This window comes from Dryobates pubescens, chromosome 13 (assembly GCF_014839835.1).
Source record: "Dryobates pubescens isolate bDryPub1 chromosome 13, bDryPub1.pri, whole genome shotgun sequence".
Taxonomy (NCBI): Eukaryota; Metazoa; Chordata; class Aves; order Piciformes; family Picidae; genus Dryobates; species Dryobates pubescens.
This window is the reverse complement of record NC_071624.1, coordinates 18,906,535-18,920,579: the sequence shown is the minus strand read 5'-3', so window position 1 is coordinate 18,920,579 and position 14,045 is coordinate 18,906,535. Positions and strand designations below refer to the sequence as shown.

General features: G+C 58.6%; 1 protein-coding gene across 1 annotated transcript; it reads right to left on the bottom strand.

The window, feature by feature from the left end:
- Positions 1-4,989: 4,989 nt before the first annotated feature.
- SUCNR1 (succinate receptor 1) lies at positions 4,990-9,446 on the bottom strand. The gene is made up of 2 exons (XM_054166760.1): positions 9,359-9,446; positions 4,990-5,940 (listed from the first exon to the last, which is right to left on the bottom strand). The coding sequence occupies exons 1-2, from the start codon at positions 9,359-9,361 to the stop codon at positions 4,990-4,992; spliced, it is 954 nt and encodes a 317-aa protein (XP_054022735.1). The 5' UTR covers positions 9,362-9,446.
- Positions 9,447-14,045: the final 4,599 nt, after the last annotated feature.

The window sequence follows — 14,045 nt, the reverse complement described above, 5'->3', positions numbered from 1 at the left end:
TGGGGAAATGGCAGCGCCAGGATGATGAAACCACTCCAGACAGAGCAGCAGGCAGCTCTGCTGAGCAGCTCTCAGCTGCACAGGCAGCAGTTTCCCACTTGGTGATGCTGGATCCAGGGTTTATGTTAACAGGAAGGGCAGAGACAGAGATGCTGAGTGCTTGCTGGGCACCAAGCCCAGCAGATGTAGCTGTGTGGGTAAATGGGGCAGTGGTGTGTGCACAGGGAGGTGTCCTTGGTGACTCAGTGCACTTAGCTAGGAGCAGAGGACACAGCAAGGCAAACACTTGGCCATCCTGATCCATAAGGACCTGTCACCACACAGCCTTGATGGAGACAGATCACCTCCTGGCCATTGATCACCCAGGCCTGGGTGCCATGTGCTGTACAGACCACAGCATCAGTGCTAGGGGCTGGAAGGGACCAAGCAGAGTCACCCAGGGCAGATCACACAGGAGTGCACCCAGAAGGGGTCTGAAAGTCTTCAATGAAGGAGACTCCACAACCCCTCTGGGCAGCCTGCTCCTGGGCTCTGGCACCCTCACAGCCAAGGTTTTGTCCCCATGGTGAGAGGGAAGCTCCTGTGACTGAGTTCACACAGACTCACAGAACTGTCAGGGCTGGAAGGGACCTCGAGGATCATCCAGTTCCAACCCCCCTGCCATTGCCCCTTGTCCTGTCACTGGGCATCTGGTCTCATCCTGTCACAGATGCATCTCTGGCGGCATCCAGCCCTGCCATGGGGCTCCAACAGGCTTCATCCCAGCCTGGGCAGGACAGAGGAAACAGCTCCCAGCCAGAGCCCAGCAGACCCAAGACTGGATCCCACACCTGGGTGCTGCTGGGCCAGCAGTGCCTCCTCTTTCAGCAAACCCTGCCTTGAGGAGGGGAGGGAGACCCTAACCCACACCTCCCAGCAGCCTGACCTGCACGACTGTTGGCCCAAAAGCCAACCCCTGAGTCCCTTCCTGATCTAGGCAGAGCCCCAATTTCCAAGGCCAGTGCTCCCAGGGAAGCTGCCTGCCCTTCTCTGCCCTTCTGCACGCAGCTGCTGGGGGTGCTGAGCCTCCAGCACCGCTGAGCTGTGTTGCACAAGGTATTTTCTGCCTTTATCTTCTGCCTTCTCCTTCCTTCCTGCCCTGCCTTCAGCCCAGGGCCTGAAGGAGCAGCCCCCCCAGCCTCTTCCCTTCCCCATTTGCAGCAGGGATGTGGGAGCTGAAGCAGCTCTTGCACAACAGGGGTGGGGGGTTGCTGCCATCTCAGCACGTAGCACACATGGCTGTTAGGTGGGGCAAGAAGGGAGGGCTGCTACCACAACCCCACCCCCGTGACATCAGAAGGTGAGGAAAGAGGTTTCCATACCCTGAGGATGTGATGTTGCCACCACCAGCAGAGAAACACCACCCCCAAGAAGAAAGGGCATGTGTGGAGCCACCTGCAACAGGCACTGCCTCTGAGGGGCTTGGGGTGGGAGCTGTGGGGAGCCTCTGGCCAAGGAGCTGCTTGGGAGCTCTGCTTGGCTCTCAGACCGAGTCTGAGCTTCCAGCATTCACAGTGCTCACCCCTTTCACCCCATGGACAACTCTCCCAGTGAGTTTTGGAGCAAGAGGGGGTGCAGGTGGGTTGGCAGGTGAGACAGAGAGGAGACATGAGGCTGAGCAGGAGGTGGCCTTGTGCTGAGAGGGCAGAAGGTCTCTTTCCACAGCCTCTGTCAAGCCCAGGGTGGCTGCTAGCAGGCAAAGCAAAAACAGAGGGTCAGAGGCAGGGGCTGGGGGTCACACAGCTCTCATGCAGGGGAAAAGAAACCAAAATGCACATCCAGGAGCATTGTGCCTGGCCTCCCACTTCTGCCATGGCATTAGAATCACAGAATCATAGAATCAGCCAGGGGGGGAAAAGACCTCAGAGATCATCAAGTCCAACCTATCACCCAGCACCTCCTGACAGCTAAACCATGGCTCCAAGTGCCACATCCAAGCCTTTCTTAAACACCTCCAGGGATGGGGACTCCACCACCTCCCTGGGCAGCACATCCCAATGGCCAATCTCTCTTGCTGGGAAGAACTTTCTCCTCACCTCCAGCCTAAACCTTCCCTGGCACAGCTTGAGACTGTGTCCTCTTGTTCTGGGGCTAGGTGCCTGGGAGAAGAGACCAACCCCCACCTGGCTACAGCCTCCCTTCAGGGAGCTGTAGAGAGCAAGAAGGTCTCCCCTGAGCCTCCTCTTCTCCAGGCTAAGCAACCCCAGCTCCCTCAGCCTCTCCTCACAGGGCTGTGCTCCAGACCTCTCCCCAGCCTCGTTGTCCTTCTCTGGACACCTTCCAGCATCTCAATGTCCTTCTTAAACTGAGGAGCCCAGAACTGCACACAGGACTCAAGGTGTGGCCTAACCACTACTGAGTACAGGGCAGAATGACTTCCCTGCTCCTGCTGGCCACACTGTTCCTGGAAGGAGGAGGAGGAGAAGGGAGAGCCAATGAACCAAAGCACTCAACACAAAGGAAGGAATCTTCTCAAGAGGATGCAGTTTATTGTCAGGCAGGAGGCATCAAGAGCTAACCCAACAGATTTTCTGACTTCTCCTTCTGCCAGCTGAACCCAGCTGTGATCCACCTTCAGTCCCGAAGAGTGAGAGGGACTCCACTGTCTCAGTGCTTCCATCAAAGCTTGAGAGACCAGGAGCCAGACATTGTGGCCTTCTGCCCTCCTCACACCTGTGACAAACAGCAGCCCTGCCACTGCCTCCCTCCTGCCACAGCAGCAGCATCCACCCAGCCACTGGCCACATCCAGTGGCCACCAAGTCAGCTGGAAATGGAAATTCTCCCAGTCTGTTATTCTGCAAGGGGAACTTCCCAAGGGACTCACATAGAGAAGACTCAGCTTTGACCCCTGAGCTCTGCTGACCCTCTGAATCAGTGCCCCTGGCACATTTTGCCACAGCTTAGGGCCAGCATCAAGTCACAGCTCACAAAGCAGCTGTCTGAGAGCAGCACATGGCCTCCAACAGCTACCATGAGGAGCTGTAAGTTACAATAACAACAGGCCATGGGGAGCCCTGCTATGAGATGAGGCTGCCTGCTCTGCTCTCAGGAGAGAACAGCCCCCCTGCCCGGCCGGGAGACCATCAGCCCCCCCTGCCCGGCCGGGAGACCATCAGCCCCCCTGCCCGGCGGGGAGACCATCATCCCCCCTGCCCGGCCGGGAGACCATCATCCCCCCTGCCCGGCCGGGAGACCATCATCCCCCCCTGCCCGGCCGGGAGACCATCATCCCCCCTGCCCGGCCGGGAGACCATCATCCCCCCTGCCCGGCCGGGAGACCATCATCCCCCGCTGCCCGGCAGGGAGACCATCAGCCCCCCTGCCCGGCCGGGAGACCATCAGCCCCCCTGCCCGGCGGGGAGACCATCAGCCCCTCTGCCCGGCCGGGAGACCATCATCCCCCCTGCCCGGCCGGGAGACCATCATCCCCCCTGCCCGGCCGGGAGACCATCATCCCCCGCTGCCCGGCAGGGAGACCATCAGCCCCCCTGCCCGGCCGGGAGACCATCAGCCCCCCTGCCCGGCGGGGAGACCATCAGCCCCTCTGCCCGGCCGGGAGACCATCATCCCCCCTGCCCAGCGGGGAGACCATCATCCCCCCTGCCCGGCCGGGAGACCATCATCCCCCCTGCCCGGCCGGGAGACCATCATCCCCTGCTGCCCGGCCGGGAGACCATCAGCCCCCCTGCCCGGCGGGGAGACCATCAGCCCCTCTGCCCGGCCGGGAGACCGTCATCCCTCCTGCCCGGCCGGGAGACCATCAGCCCCCGCTGCCCGGCCGGGAGACCATCATCCCCCCTGCCCGGCCGGGAGACCATCATCCCCCCTGCCCGGCCGGGAGACCATCAGCCCCCCTGCCCGGCCGGGAGACCATCAGCCCCCCTGCCCGGCCGGGAGACCATCAGCCCCCCTGCCCGGCCGGGAGACCATCATCCCCCCTGCCCGGCGGGGAGACCATCAGCCCCCCTGCCCGGCGGGGAGACCATCAGCCCCCCTGCCTGGCCGGGAGACCATCAGCCCCCCTGCCCGGCCGGGAGACCATCAGCCCCCCTGCCCGGCCGGGAGACCATCAGCCCCCCTGCCCGGCCGGGAGACCATCAGCCCCCCTGCCCGGCCGGGAGACCATCAGCCCCCCTGCCCGGCCGGGAGACCATCAGCCCCCCTGCCCGGCCGGGAGACCATCATCCCCCCTGCCCGGCGGGGAGACCATCAGCCCCCCTGCCTGGCCGGGAGACCATCAGCCCCCCTGCCCGGCCGGGAGACCATCAGCCCCCCTGCCCGGCCGGGAGACCATCATCCCCCCTGCCCGGCCGGGAGACCATCATCCCCTGCTGCCCGGCCGGGAGACCATCATCCCCCCTGCCCGGCGGGGAGACCATCATCCCCTGCTGCCCGGCTGGGAGACCATCAGCCCCCCTGCCCGGCCGGGAGACCATCAGCCCCCCTGCCCGGCCGGGAGACCATCATCCCCCCTGCCCGGCCGGGAGACCATCATCCCCCCTGCCCGGCGGGGAGACCATCATCCCCCCTGCCCGGCGGGGAGACCATCAGCCCCCCTGCCCGGCCGGGAGACCATCATCCCCCCCTGCCCGGCCGGGAGACCATCATCCCCCCTGCCCGGCCGGGAGACCATCATCCCCCCTGCCCGGCCGGGAGACCATCAGCCCCCCTGCCCGGCCGGGAGACCATCAGCCCCCCTGCCCGGCCGGGAGACCATCATCCCCCCCTGCCCGGCCGGGAGACCATCATCCCTCCTGCTCTCCTAGAGTCATCTCAGCAGAAGGAGCTCTCCTGTACAGCAAGACCACAAGTGCATTTAGAGGACCATGATCAGCTCAGCTATCTTCTACAGTATAAATCAAGTCATCAAACCATGAGCGCTGTCCATTGGTGAACACTCCCCAGGAGACCTTCCTGCCCCCCTCTCCTGCCACGAGAGGTCTTCTGCTCACTTGCCAGCGGCTGCCAGCCTGCTCAGGAGCTGCCTTAGCTTTGCCAACAGCATCTCCCTGAAGTGGTCGCCCATCAGGAAGTAAAAGACAGGGTTGATGGCACTGTTCATGAAGGCAAGGGGCCTGGTGACGATGTAAGCAGTGTTGATGACGGCCTGGGTGCAGAGGGACACTCCCAGGGAGGGGATCCGGGAGGCGATGCGGATGTTGCGCATGATGTGGTAGGGAGTGAAGAGCAGCCAGGAGATCACCATCGTGAGGATCACCAAGGTCAGAGGCTTCTCCAGGGTCAGGAAGGAGCTGAGCTGCTCGTTCCTGCTCTTCAGGAACAGGACCATCTTCACACAGAAGCAGCACATGGTCACCAGAGGGATGAGGAAGCCGAAGAGGGTCAGGAGCAGGCTGTAGATGAGGTTTTCCACCGGGTCTCCGGAGCTGGCGTAGTCCAGGCACCTGTAGCCGTTGTCAGGAGTCAGGGGCTCCAGGAAATACAGCAAGGGCAGCAGCTCCAGGATCACCCCAACCCACACAGCAACCGAGATGAGGAGGGCTGCTTTCCTCTTCTGCAGGAAATGGACCCTGAAGGGGAACTTCACCAGCATGTAGCGGTCGATGCTGATGATGGTGAGGAAGAGGATGCTGCTGTACAGGTTGGCGTGCAGCAGGAACCTGTTGCTGTGGCACAGGCCGCTCTCCGTGCCCCAATCATCCCTGGAGTAGCTGTTCACCAGGATGGGGAGGGTGCAGAGGAACAGCAAATCAGACAGGGATAGGTTGAACAGGTAGATGTTGGCACTTTTCCAGGTCTTCAGGCAGAAGGTGTAGCCGAAGACGGCGATGGCGTTGCCGACGAAGCCTAGGATGAACTCCAGGCTGTACATGGGGGAAAGGTAATACTTCTCCAGGGCTCTGTTCACCAGCACACAGCCATCTGTCTCATTCACAGCCTGGAAAGGCAACAGGGCAAAAATAAACACCAAACAGTGCTGAGAGCTCATTGCCTGTTGGTGTTGCTGCTGGAGAGGGGATCAGAAGCACCAAACACTACTGAGAGTTCATTGCCTGTTGGTGTTGCTGCTGGAGATGGGAGCAGAAGCACCAAACAGTGCTGAGAGCTCATTGCCTGTTGGTGTTGCTGCTGGAGATGGGAGCAGAAGCACCAAACAGTGCTGAGAGCTCATTGCCTGTTGGTGTTGCTGCTGTGAAAGGGAGCAGAAGCACCAAACAGTGCTGAGAGCTCATTGCCTGTTGGTGTTGCTGCTGGAGATGGGAGCAGAAGCACCAAACAGTGCTGAGAGCTCATTGCCTGTTGGTGTTGCTGCTGGAGATGGGAGCAGAAGCACCAAACAGTGCTGAGAGCTCATTGCCTGTCGGTGCTGCTGCTGGAGAGGGGAGCAGAAGCACCAAACAGTGCTGAGAGCTCATTGCCTGTTGGTGTTGCTGCTGGAGATGGGAGCAGAAGCACCAAACAGTGCTGAGAGCTCATTGCCTGTTGGTGTTGCTGCTGTGAAGGGGAGCAGAAGCACCGAACAGTGCTGAGAGCTCATTGCCTGTTGGTGTTGCTGCTGGAAAGGGGAGCAGAAGCACCGAACAGTGCTGAGAGCTCATTGCCTGTTGGTGTTGCTGCTGTGAAGGGGAGCAGAAGCACCAAACACTGCTGAGAGTTCATTGCCTGTCGGTGCTGCTGCTGGAGAGGGGATCAGAAGGTGCTGGTTAGATGGTCTGGGACTCCTTACACTCACCAGATTCCTGCTCTCAGCTACTTGGCCACAGTTACCCAGCAAGATGAGAACTTGGGTGAGCAAAATCCTGTGTGAGGAGTCTCAGGTGTGAGCATCATCGAATCACAGAATGGTTTGGGCTGGAAAGGACCTTCAAAGGTCATCTTGTCCAACCCTTTGCACTGGGCAAGGACTCCTTCAGCTAGATCAGGTTGCTCAGAGCCCCAAAGAGCCTGATCTGGAATCTGAAAGCATCTACCAGAAGGTTCCAGCTGCTACTTGGCCAAACCCACAGCACTGCCAGAGTCTGGGAGAACGAAACTTGGCTGTCACCAGGTGCTGGAGGTCATCTGCCCCCATTACCCAACCCTTGTCCTATGCCCCATCACTCATCACTAAAGCAGAAGTCTGCTGTCAGGACTGATCAAGGATGACCTCAGCAGCACAGCCACGTGTGGATGGTGTCACTCAGATTTCCTGGAGCAGGCAGCAGGGGACTTGTCTGCTGAACTCCTCAAACCCTGCACTGTGCACTTGGTTGGAACTGGTGGGCACCAGAATCACAGAATGTGAGGGGCTGGAAGGGACCTCCAAAACTCATCCCGTCCAAGCCCCCTGCCAGAGCAGCATCACCTAGAGCAGGTCACACAGGAACACATCCAGGTGGGTTTGGAGTATCTCCAGAGAGGGGAAACTCCACAGCCCCCCTGGGCAGCCTGCTCCAGGGCTCTGTCACCCTCACAGGGAAATAATTTCTCCTCCTGTTTCCATGGAACTTCCTCTGCCTCAACTTCCACCACTGCTCCTTGTGCTGGCACTGGGCATCACCCAGCAGAGCCTGGCTCCAGCCTCTGGGCACTCACCCTGCACATTATCAACATGAATGAGGTCACCCTCAGGCTCCTCTTCCCCAAGGCACAGAGCCCTCAGCTCCCTCAGGCTCTCCTCATAAGGAAGATGTTCCTCTGCCTTATTAATTTTCATGGCTCTGTGCTGGACTCTTTCAAGCAGTTCCCTGAGGTCCTTCTTGACCTGAGGGGCCCAGAACTGGACACAATACTCCAGATGTGGCCTCAGCAGGGCAGAGCAGCATCAGCTGTGGCTGATGAGTCCTTGGTATGGAAGTGACTGTGCTCAGGGGACAGCACAGCTCAAGGCAAAGCACCTCCAAAGCCAAACTCACAGTCTTGGAAGTCACTTCTGTTTCTAACTTCCTATGAAGGGAGAGCCTGGTGCAGGATTTACTCAGTCCCAGCTCACAGCCTCTGCCAAGCTCACCTCCCACGTGTCAAGGGGTGCCCTGCTGGGACCATGTTGAGCACATGTGGGCTGTGTGCAGCCAGGAGAGCTGCCAGCACCACTGCCAGCCCTGCTCTGCTCCTGCACTTTGCCCTTGACTCCAAAGAGCTTCTCCTCTCTCCTCAGCAGCAGGTGGCACAGTTGGCATTCCTTAAGGAGCAAACCTTACCAGGAGGCTGCACCAAGCAAGGTCTGCCCCAGGGCAAGTTTTCCCTTTCTTTCTCTTTGATGCTACAGGGGAAGACAAGGGTCTGGTCCCCGGAGCTCCCTTCTCAGGCACACACCCGCAGGGAGCTGCCAGGTGAAGCCAGCTCTTAGCAGCAGCCTTTGGGTCAAATGAGTAGAAAGCAGGGAAAATGAAACGTTAGGGCAACAGGAGAGACAATCAAGCTGGAGTCAGCCTACATCTGAGCTCTGTGACTGCCCCCAGGCTCTGCTCAAGAGCCTCCACAAACCGTGTGACTGTTGGGTTTCCAAGGCTGGAACTGGTTACCAGGCTCCCAAAGCTCTCTGTCTTAACTTAAAGGCAGAGGAGGAGGCAGAACAAAGCACAGCACCTGCAAAAACCTCACCCAGCAAACATCCACCCTAACACCCTGCACTACAGCAGGCAGCTCTGGATGCTTCCAGGAGGGAGCAGGCTTCACCAGGAGGGTGGTGAGGCAGTGATAGGACTTGGGGGGAATGGAGCAAAAATAGCAGTGGGGAGATTGAGATTGGATGTCAGGAAGAAGTTGTTCCCCATGAGGGTGGTGAGAGACTGGCAGAGGTTGCCCAGGGAGGTGGTGGAAGCCTCATCCCTGGAGGTATTTAAGGCTGGATGTGGCTGTGAGCAACCTGCTGTAGTGTGAGGTGTCCCTGCCCATGGCAGGGGGGTTGGAACTGGCTGCTCCTTGAGGTCCCCTCTCAACCCTGACAATTCTGTGATTCTCCCTCTGGTCAGAGCTGGCTGCTGGGCAGCACCTCAGCTGGGCTCAGCCTCCTGGGCTGGCTCTGAGGAGAAACTCCATGCTTTAGGGGAGATGTTCACCCAGCAAGCACTGCCCTGCCATCAGCACTTTAACCACCAATACCAGCTTAAAAACGACTGCATGGGCAGACACCCTGGGCCAGGGGGCTGCCAGCCAAAGGCCAGTTATCAATCCAAGAGGTCAGGGGACAGCCATGGGGGGGCTCAGAAGCACTCTCGTGGGATCACAAAAGCGACCCTCAAAGGTCATCTTCTCCCACCCCATCCCCCGTGCAGTGAGCAGGGACAGCTCCAGCTCGGTCAGGACGCCCAGGGAGAAGCAGCAGAGCCTGCCAAGGGGGCCGAGCCGGCGCTGGGGGGCACAGGGACACTCACCATCCTCGGCGGTGGGCAGCCTCGGCAGCAGCACTCCTGGAGCGCCCTGGCGCGGTGGGGTCCTGCAGCCTGGCGGCGTTCGCATCCAGCCCCATGGGACGAGGCAGGGCTCTGCAGGGCTCTGCCAGGCTGGGCAGCTGCCCTGGGAGGACTCTCCGCAGCGTGTGCCGAGTAACGGGCAGCACACACTCACTTCCCCTTCCCGGGGACACGGGTGGGAACCCCTGGCGGGGACGTCAGGAGGGGGTCGGGTTGCAGCCCTGCCCTGCGCTGAGGGAAGCTGCGGCGCGACCGGAGCCTGTCTGGCTCTGATAAGGGACTCCAGATGAATGCTGTGGTTTGGGTGAGGTGGGAACCTCCCCGGGAGCACGGAGACAGCAGAGCTGCCCAGCTCTGTCCTGGGCTGCCACGGCCATCGAGGAAGAGAGCCCAGCATCAACTCCTGGAGGTGTGAGGAGGAGGGAGGAGGATGCTCTTCACTCCACACTTTGAGAGGCACCAGGAGGGCAAAGCCTGGGGGGAGGGGTTGTGTCCTGGAGGTCACCATCTCTTCAATCACAGAGCAGCCACTCTCAGCCCAAGCAAGTGCCACAGCTCAGGGACATTCTGTGGTGAGCAAAGCAATTAAACCAACAGAATTGTCTGGGCTGGAAAGATCAGCCAGTTCCAGCCCCCCTGCCATAGGCAGGGACACCTCACACTAGAGCAGGCTGCTCACAGCCACAGTGTCAGACAATGAGAGGACTGGGAGGAACAGAGCAAAACTAGCAGTGGGGACATTCAGATTGGATGTCAGGAAGAAGTTCTTCCCCATGAGGGTGGTGAGAGCCTGGCATAGGCTGCCCAGGGAGGTGGTGGAAGCCTCATCCCTGGAGGTGTTTGCAGCCAGGCTGGATGTGGCTGTGAGCAACCTGCTGTGGTGTGAGGTGTCCCTGCCCATGGCAGGGGCGCTGGAACTGGCTGATCGTTGAGGTCCCTTCCAGCCCTGATAGTTCTGTGATTCTGGGACTCTCAGTGTTCACCTGGGGTCACAATTCCCAGCACTGCCCATCCTGTGGGGATTGAGCACCAGCCCAGCTGGTGTGAACAGGCCCAGGCAGGACAGGGGCTTCTCAAAACCACCACTTAGAAGGAGCTGTGTTTGCCCCTGCTCAGAAACAAAAGCTCCTGGGAACCCCAAGGGTGGGCGGCAGAGCTGAGGTGCAGTGCCAGCCCCTGGAAGCCAACATTCCATGTGCCTCCCTGTGAGAGCATGAGGGGAAGGAGGGAGAAGCTGCAGATCAGGTGTGGATGGCTGCAGGAAATTTGTCATGAGCTGGGAGAAGGGAAAAAAACAAGCTAAGGAAACTCAACTGCTAAATGCCAAGATCAGCCTTCAGCCCCCACAGTGCTGTGGATCACAGAATCAGCCAGGTTGGAAAAGACCTCAGAGATCATCAGGTCCAGGCTGTCACCCAACACCTCAGGGCAACTAAACCATGGCTCCAAGTGCCACATCCAAGCCTTTTGTGAACCCCTCCAGGGACGGGGACTCCACCACCTCCCTGGGCAGCACACCCCAAGGGCCAATCTCTCTTGCTGGGAAGAACTTTCTCCTCACCTCCAGCCTAAACCTCCCCTGGCACAGCTTGAGACTGTGTCTTCCTCGGTGACTTACTCAAGAATTCAGCTTCTGAGTATTACCAGCCTGAAGAAACAATACATTCAAGAAGACAAAGCAGAAAGCACACAGCTGCTGGAGCTGCTCATTAGGCCAGCAGTGCTGAAGCTGTCCCTGGAGCTGCTCTCCCATTTACAAGAGCTAGGAGCTTCTCCTGGGAGGATGAAATGGGGAGGAGAAGCTTCCTTCTGCTCAGAGATGAGGGTTTTGTACTTCCTGACAGCTAAACCAACCAGAGACCAGCTAAGGGAATATCTTGGGGCTTCCATGATGCTCCCAAGCCAGCCTCACGTGGTTTCCATGATGCTCCCAAGCCAGCCTCACGTGGTTTCCATGATGCTCCCAAGCCAGCCTCACACTGCTGCCTCTGGCATTCCTCAGCCAAGCTGCTCTGCTCCCACATTTAACCCCGCAGCTCCCAGGCAAGCTGAGCCAAGCCTGCCCTAAGTCTGCTCCAGCTGCAGGTCGATGTTGCGCTGCCAGATTCCCCCCGGGGGGGCTTCAGCAGCACCCCCAGGGCTTTAAAGCAGAAATGCCTCGGGAGTCAGGCACAGCTTGTTGTCATTAAACACCCATTAGTCAGTTTATATTAGACAGAGGCCTATTAAATGAGTCATGCATAATTAAGGGTTCATTAGGATGTATTTGCATATGATTGATTGGAACAAGTCGTTAAAGCTGACCTTGACAGGTGCTGCCTCCCTGCTGCATGGAAACTTCAGCCTGGAGCCTTCCTCCTCCTCCTCCTGCTCCCAGCAGACCAGCAGGAAGGAGATGGAGGTGGGAGAGACCCAATTTAGGCTCTGCCCACCCCAAGCCCCCAGGCTGGTAGTCCTGGAGCTCCTTCCCCACAGAGCTCTGGTGCTCCTCTGCAGTACCCCAGGCACTGCAGCCAGAACGTTCAGCTGTGGGATTGCACAAAGCAAGGCACAGCAAATGTGGGGCTTACAAAATACAAAGGGCAGCAGAGGGCTGGGGAATAATCAGGATTGGTTTGGCTGGAAAAGCCCTTTAAGGTCAGGGAGGCCAACCATTAACCCAGCACCAAACCATGGCCCTCAGCACCACATCTCCACACCTTTGAAACCCTCCTAGGGTCGGAGGCTCCCCCACTGCCCTGAGCAAGCTGTTATAGGGCTTGACAAGCTTTTGGGGGACAGAAAAAAGACTTAACCAAGTCTTTTCCTGCAGTTCGTGTGGAAGAAAGACCAAAGCAGCCTGAAGAAAGGACTGCTCTCAGCCATCAGCTCAGTCCACTGGCAGCATGGACATGATCCTCATGCTGTATAGAAAGTCATAGCAAAGGTCTTACTGAAGCAGATTTCTTACTGAGGCAGGAATTTCCCGGTGGACATGATCCCAATGCTGTAGAGGAAGTCAAAGCAGAGGTCTTGTTGAAGCACTTCCCAGCCTCTTGATTCCTGAGGAACACTGAGCTGCTGTTGGTTAACTCCAAACAAGGGAGACACAGAACTGCAGCTGAGTTGCTGACCAGGGTCAGGCATCACCAAGAATTCCATCAATGCACCAGCAGCAGTAAGCCAACAAGGCTCCAGCCCTGGAGATACTCAAGGTGAGGCTGGGCAGGGCTCTGGGCAGCCTGATCTAGTGGAGGATGTCCCTGCTGACTGCAGAGGGGTTGGACTGGATGAGCTTTGGAGGTCCCTTCCAACCCAGACCATTCTATCATCCATCTCCCTAGCTTTGGTCCTGCTGGTTGCGCTGCAGCCAGCTGGTTGCTCCTTGCCAGCAGAGGAGACCCCCAGGTGACACAAAGCACATGGCACTGCAGGGAGGACACCTTTAATTTGTACAGCCAGCACAACCAGGATGAGAGCCAGCAACCCACTCCCAGCACTCCCTCCCACCACCTGCACACACACAGGGACACAGCCTCAGGACTGCTGAGGATCTTCTGTGCCCAGTTCCAAAGCTGGGCGCTCCAAGGGCATCTTCCTGCTGGCTGTGACCAGTGGAAAGCCAGCAGCCAGCACATTCAGGGCCCACTTCCAGAGGACTTTAGTTTCTTGCCCAGGGCTAAAAAGCTCCTCAGATGGTTTTGGTTTAAAAAACAACTGCTGGATGATTTCAGGATGATTAGAACAGGGAATACACAACTTGTTTGATAAGCAGGGCAGTGCTGTTGGAAGGCCAGGAGCTCCCCAGCCCTCCTGTGTCTCAGGAGCACCCAGTGCTGTCTGTTCCACTGTCTCCCCTTCTGGGACAGGGGCTCAAGAAAGGACTTACAGAGCAAGAAGAATGCTTTAGAACAACCAAGCAAGCAAAAAAATACCCAAACAAACCCAAACATCTGTGCTGTCACAGCCATCCCACTCCACTTCCAGATGGAGATGACAGCAGAAGCCCAGCCCAGGCACCACTGGGTACCTTCTCCAGCTGCCCCACAGCTTGTGCAGCTGGGTCCCTGCACCCCTGCTTGCCTAATGGCAGCAGTGGGACCTCACCAGCACATGGGAGAAGGGACTGCAGCAGCGGGGACAGGGGAGGAATGGCCACCAAGCATGTGCAGACAGTGAGCTTGTCCATTTGCAGCAGCCTGAGGCAGGAACACCTTGCAAGAGGGAGAAACACAGCAACAGACACAAGACATCCAGTCCCAGACACTGTGCCAGCTGGGGGCTGGGCACAGCAACCCTTCTGGGCTTGGCCAGGAAAGAAGTCCTAGCATGTTCAGACAGTGAGCTTGTCCACTTGCAGCAGACTGAGCAGAAAAACCTTGCAAGAGGGAGAAACACAGCAGCAGACACAAGACATCCAGTTCCAGACACTGTGCCAGCTGGAGGCTGGGCACAGCAACCCTTCTGGGCTTGGCCAGAAGTCCCAGGGCAGCCCTGATGGTCTGTGGGGCTCTGAGCTCAGACAACAGCACTGGAGGAAAACTTGGGTTAGGACCAGACAGGTTTTTCCTGACAGAGGATGCAGAAATGCTGCAGTCTGGACACCCCCTGGGGCAGCACCCAAAGCCCAAACCTCACACAACTCCTCCTCTCCTCACAGCACCCAGGC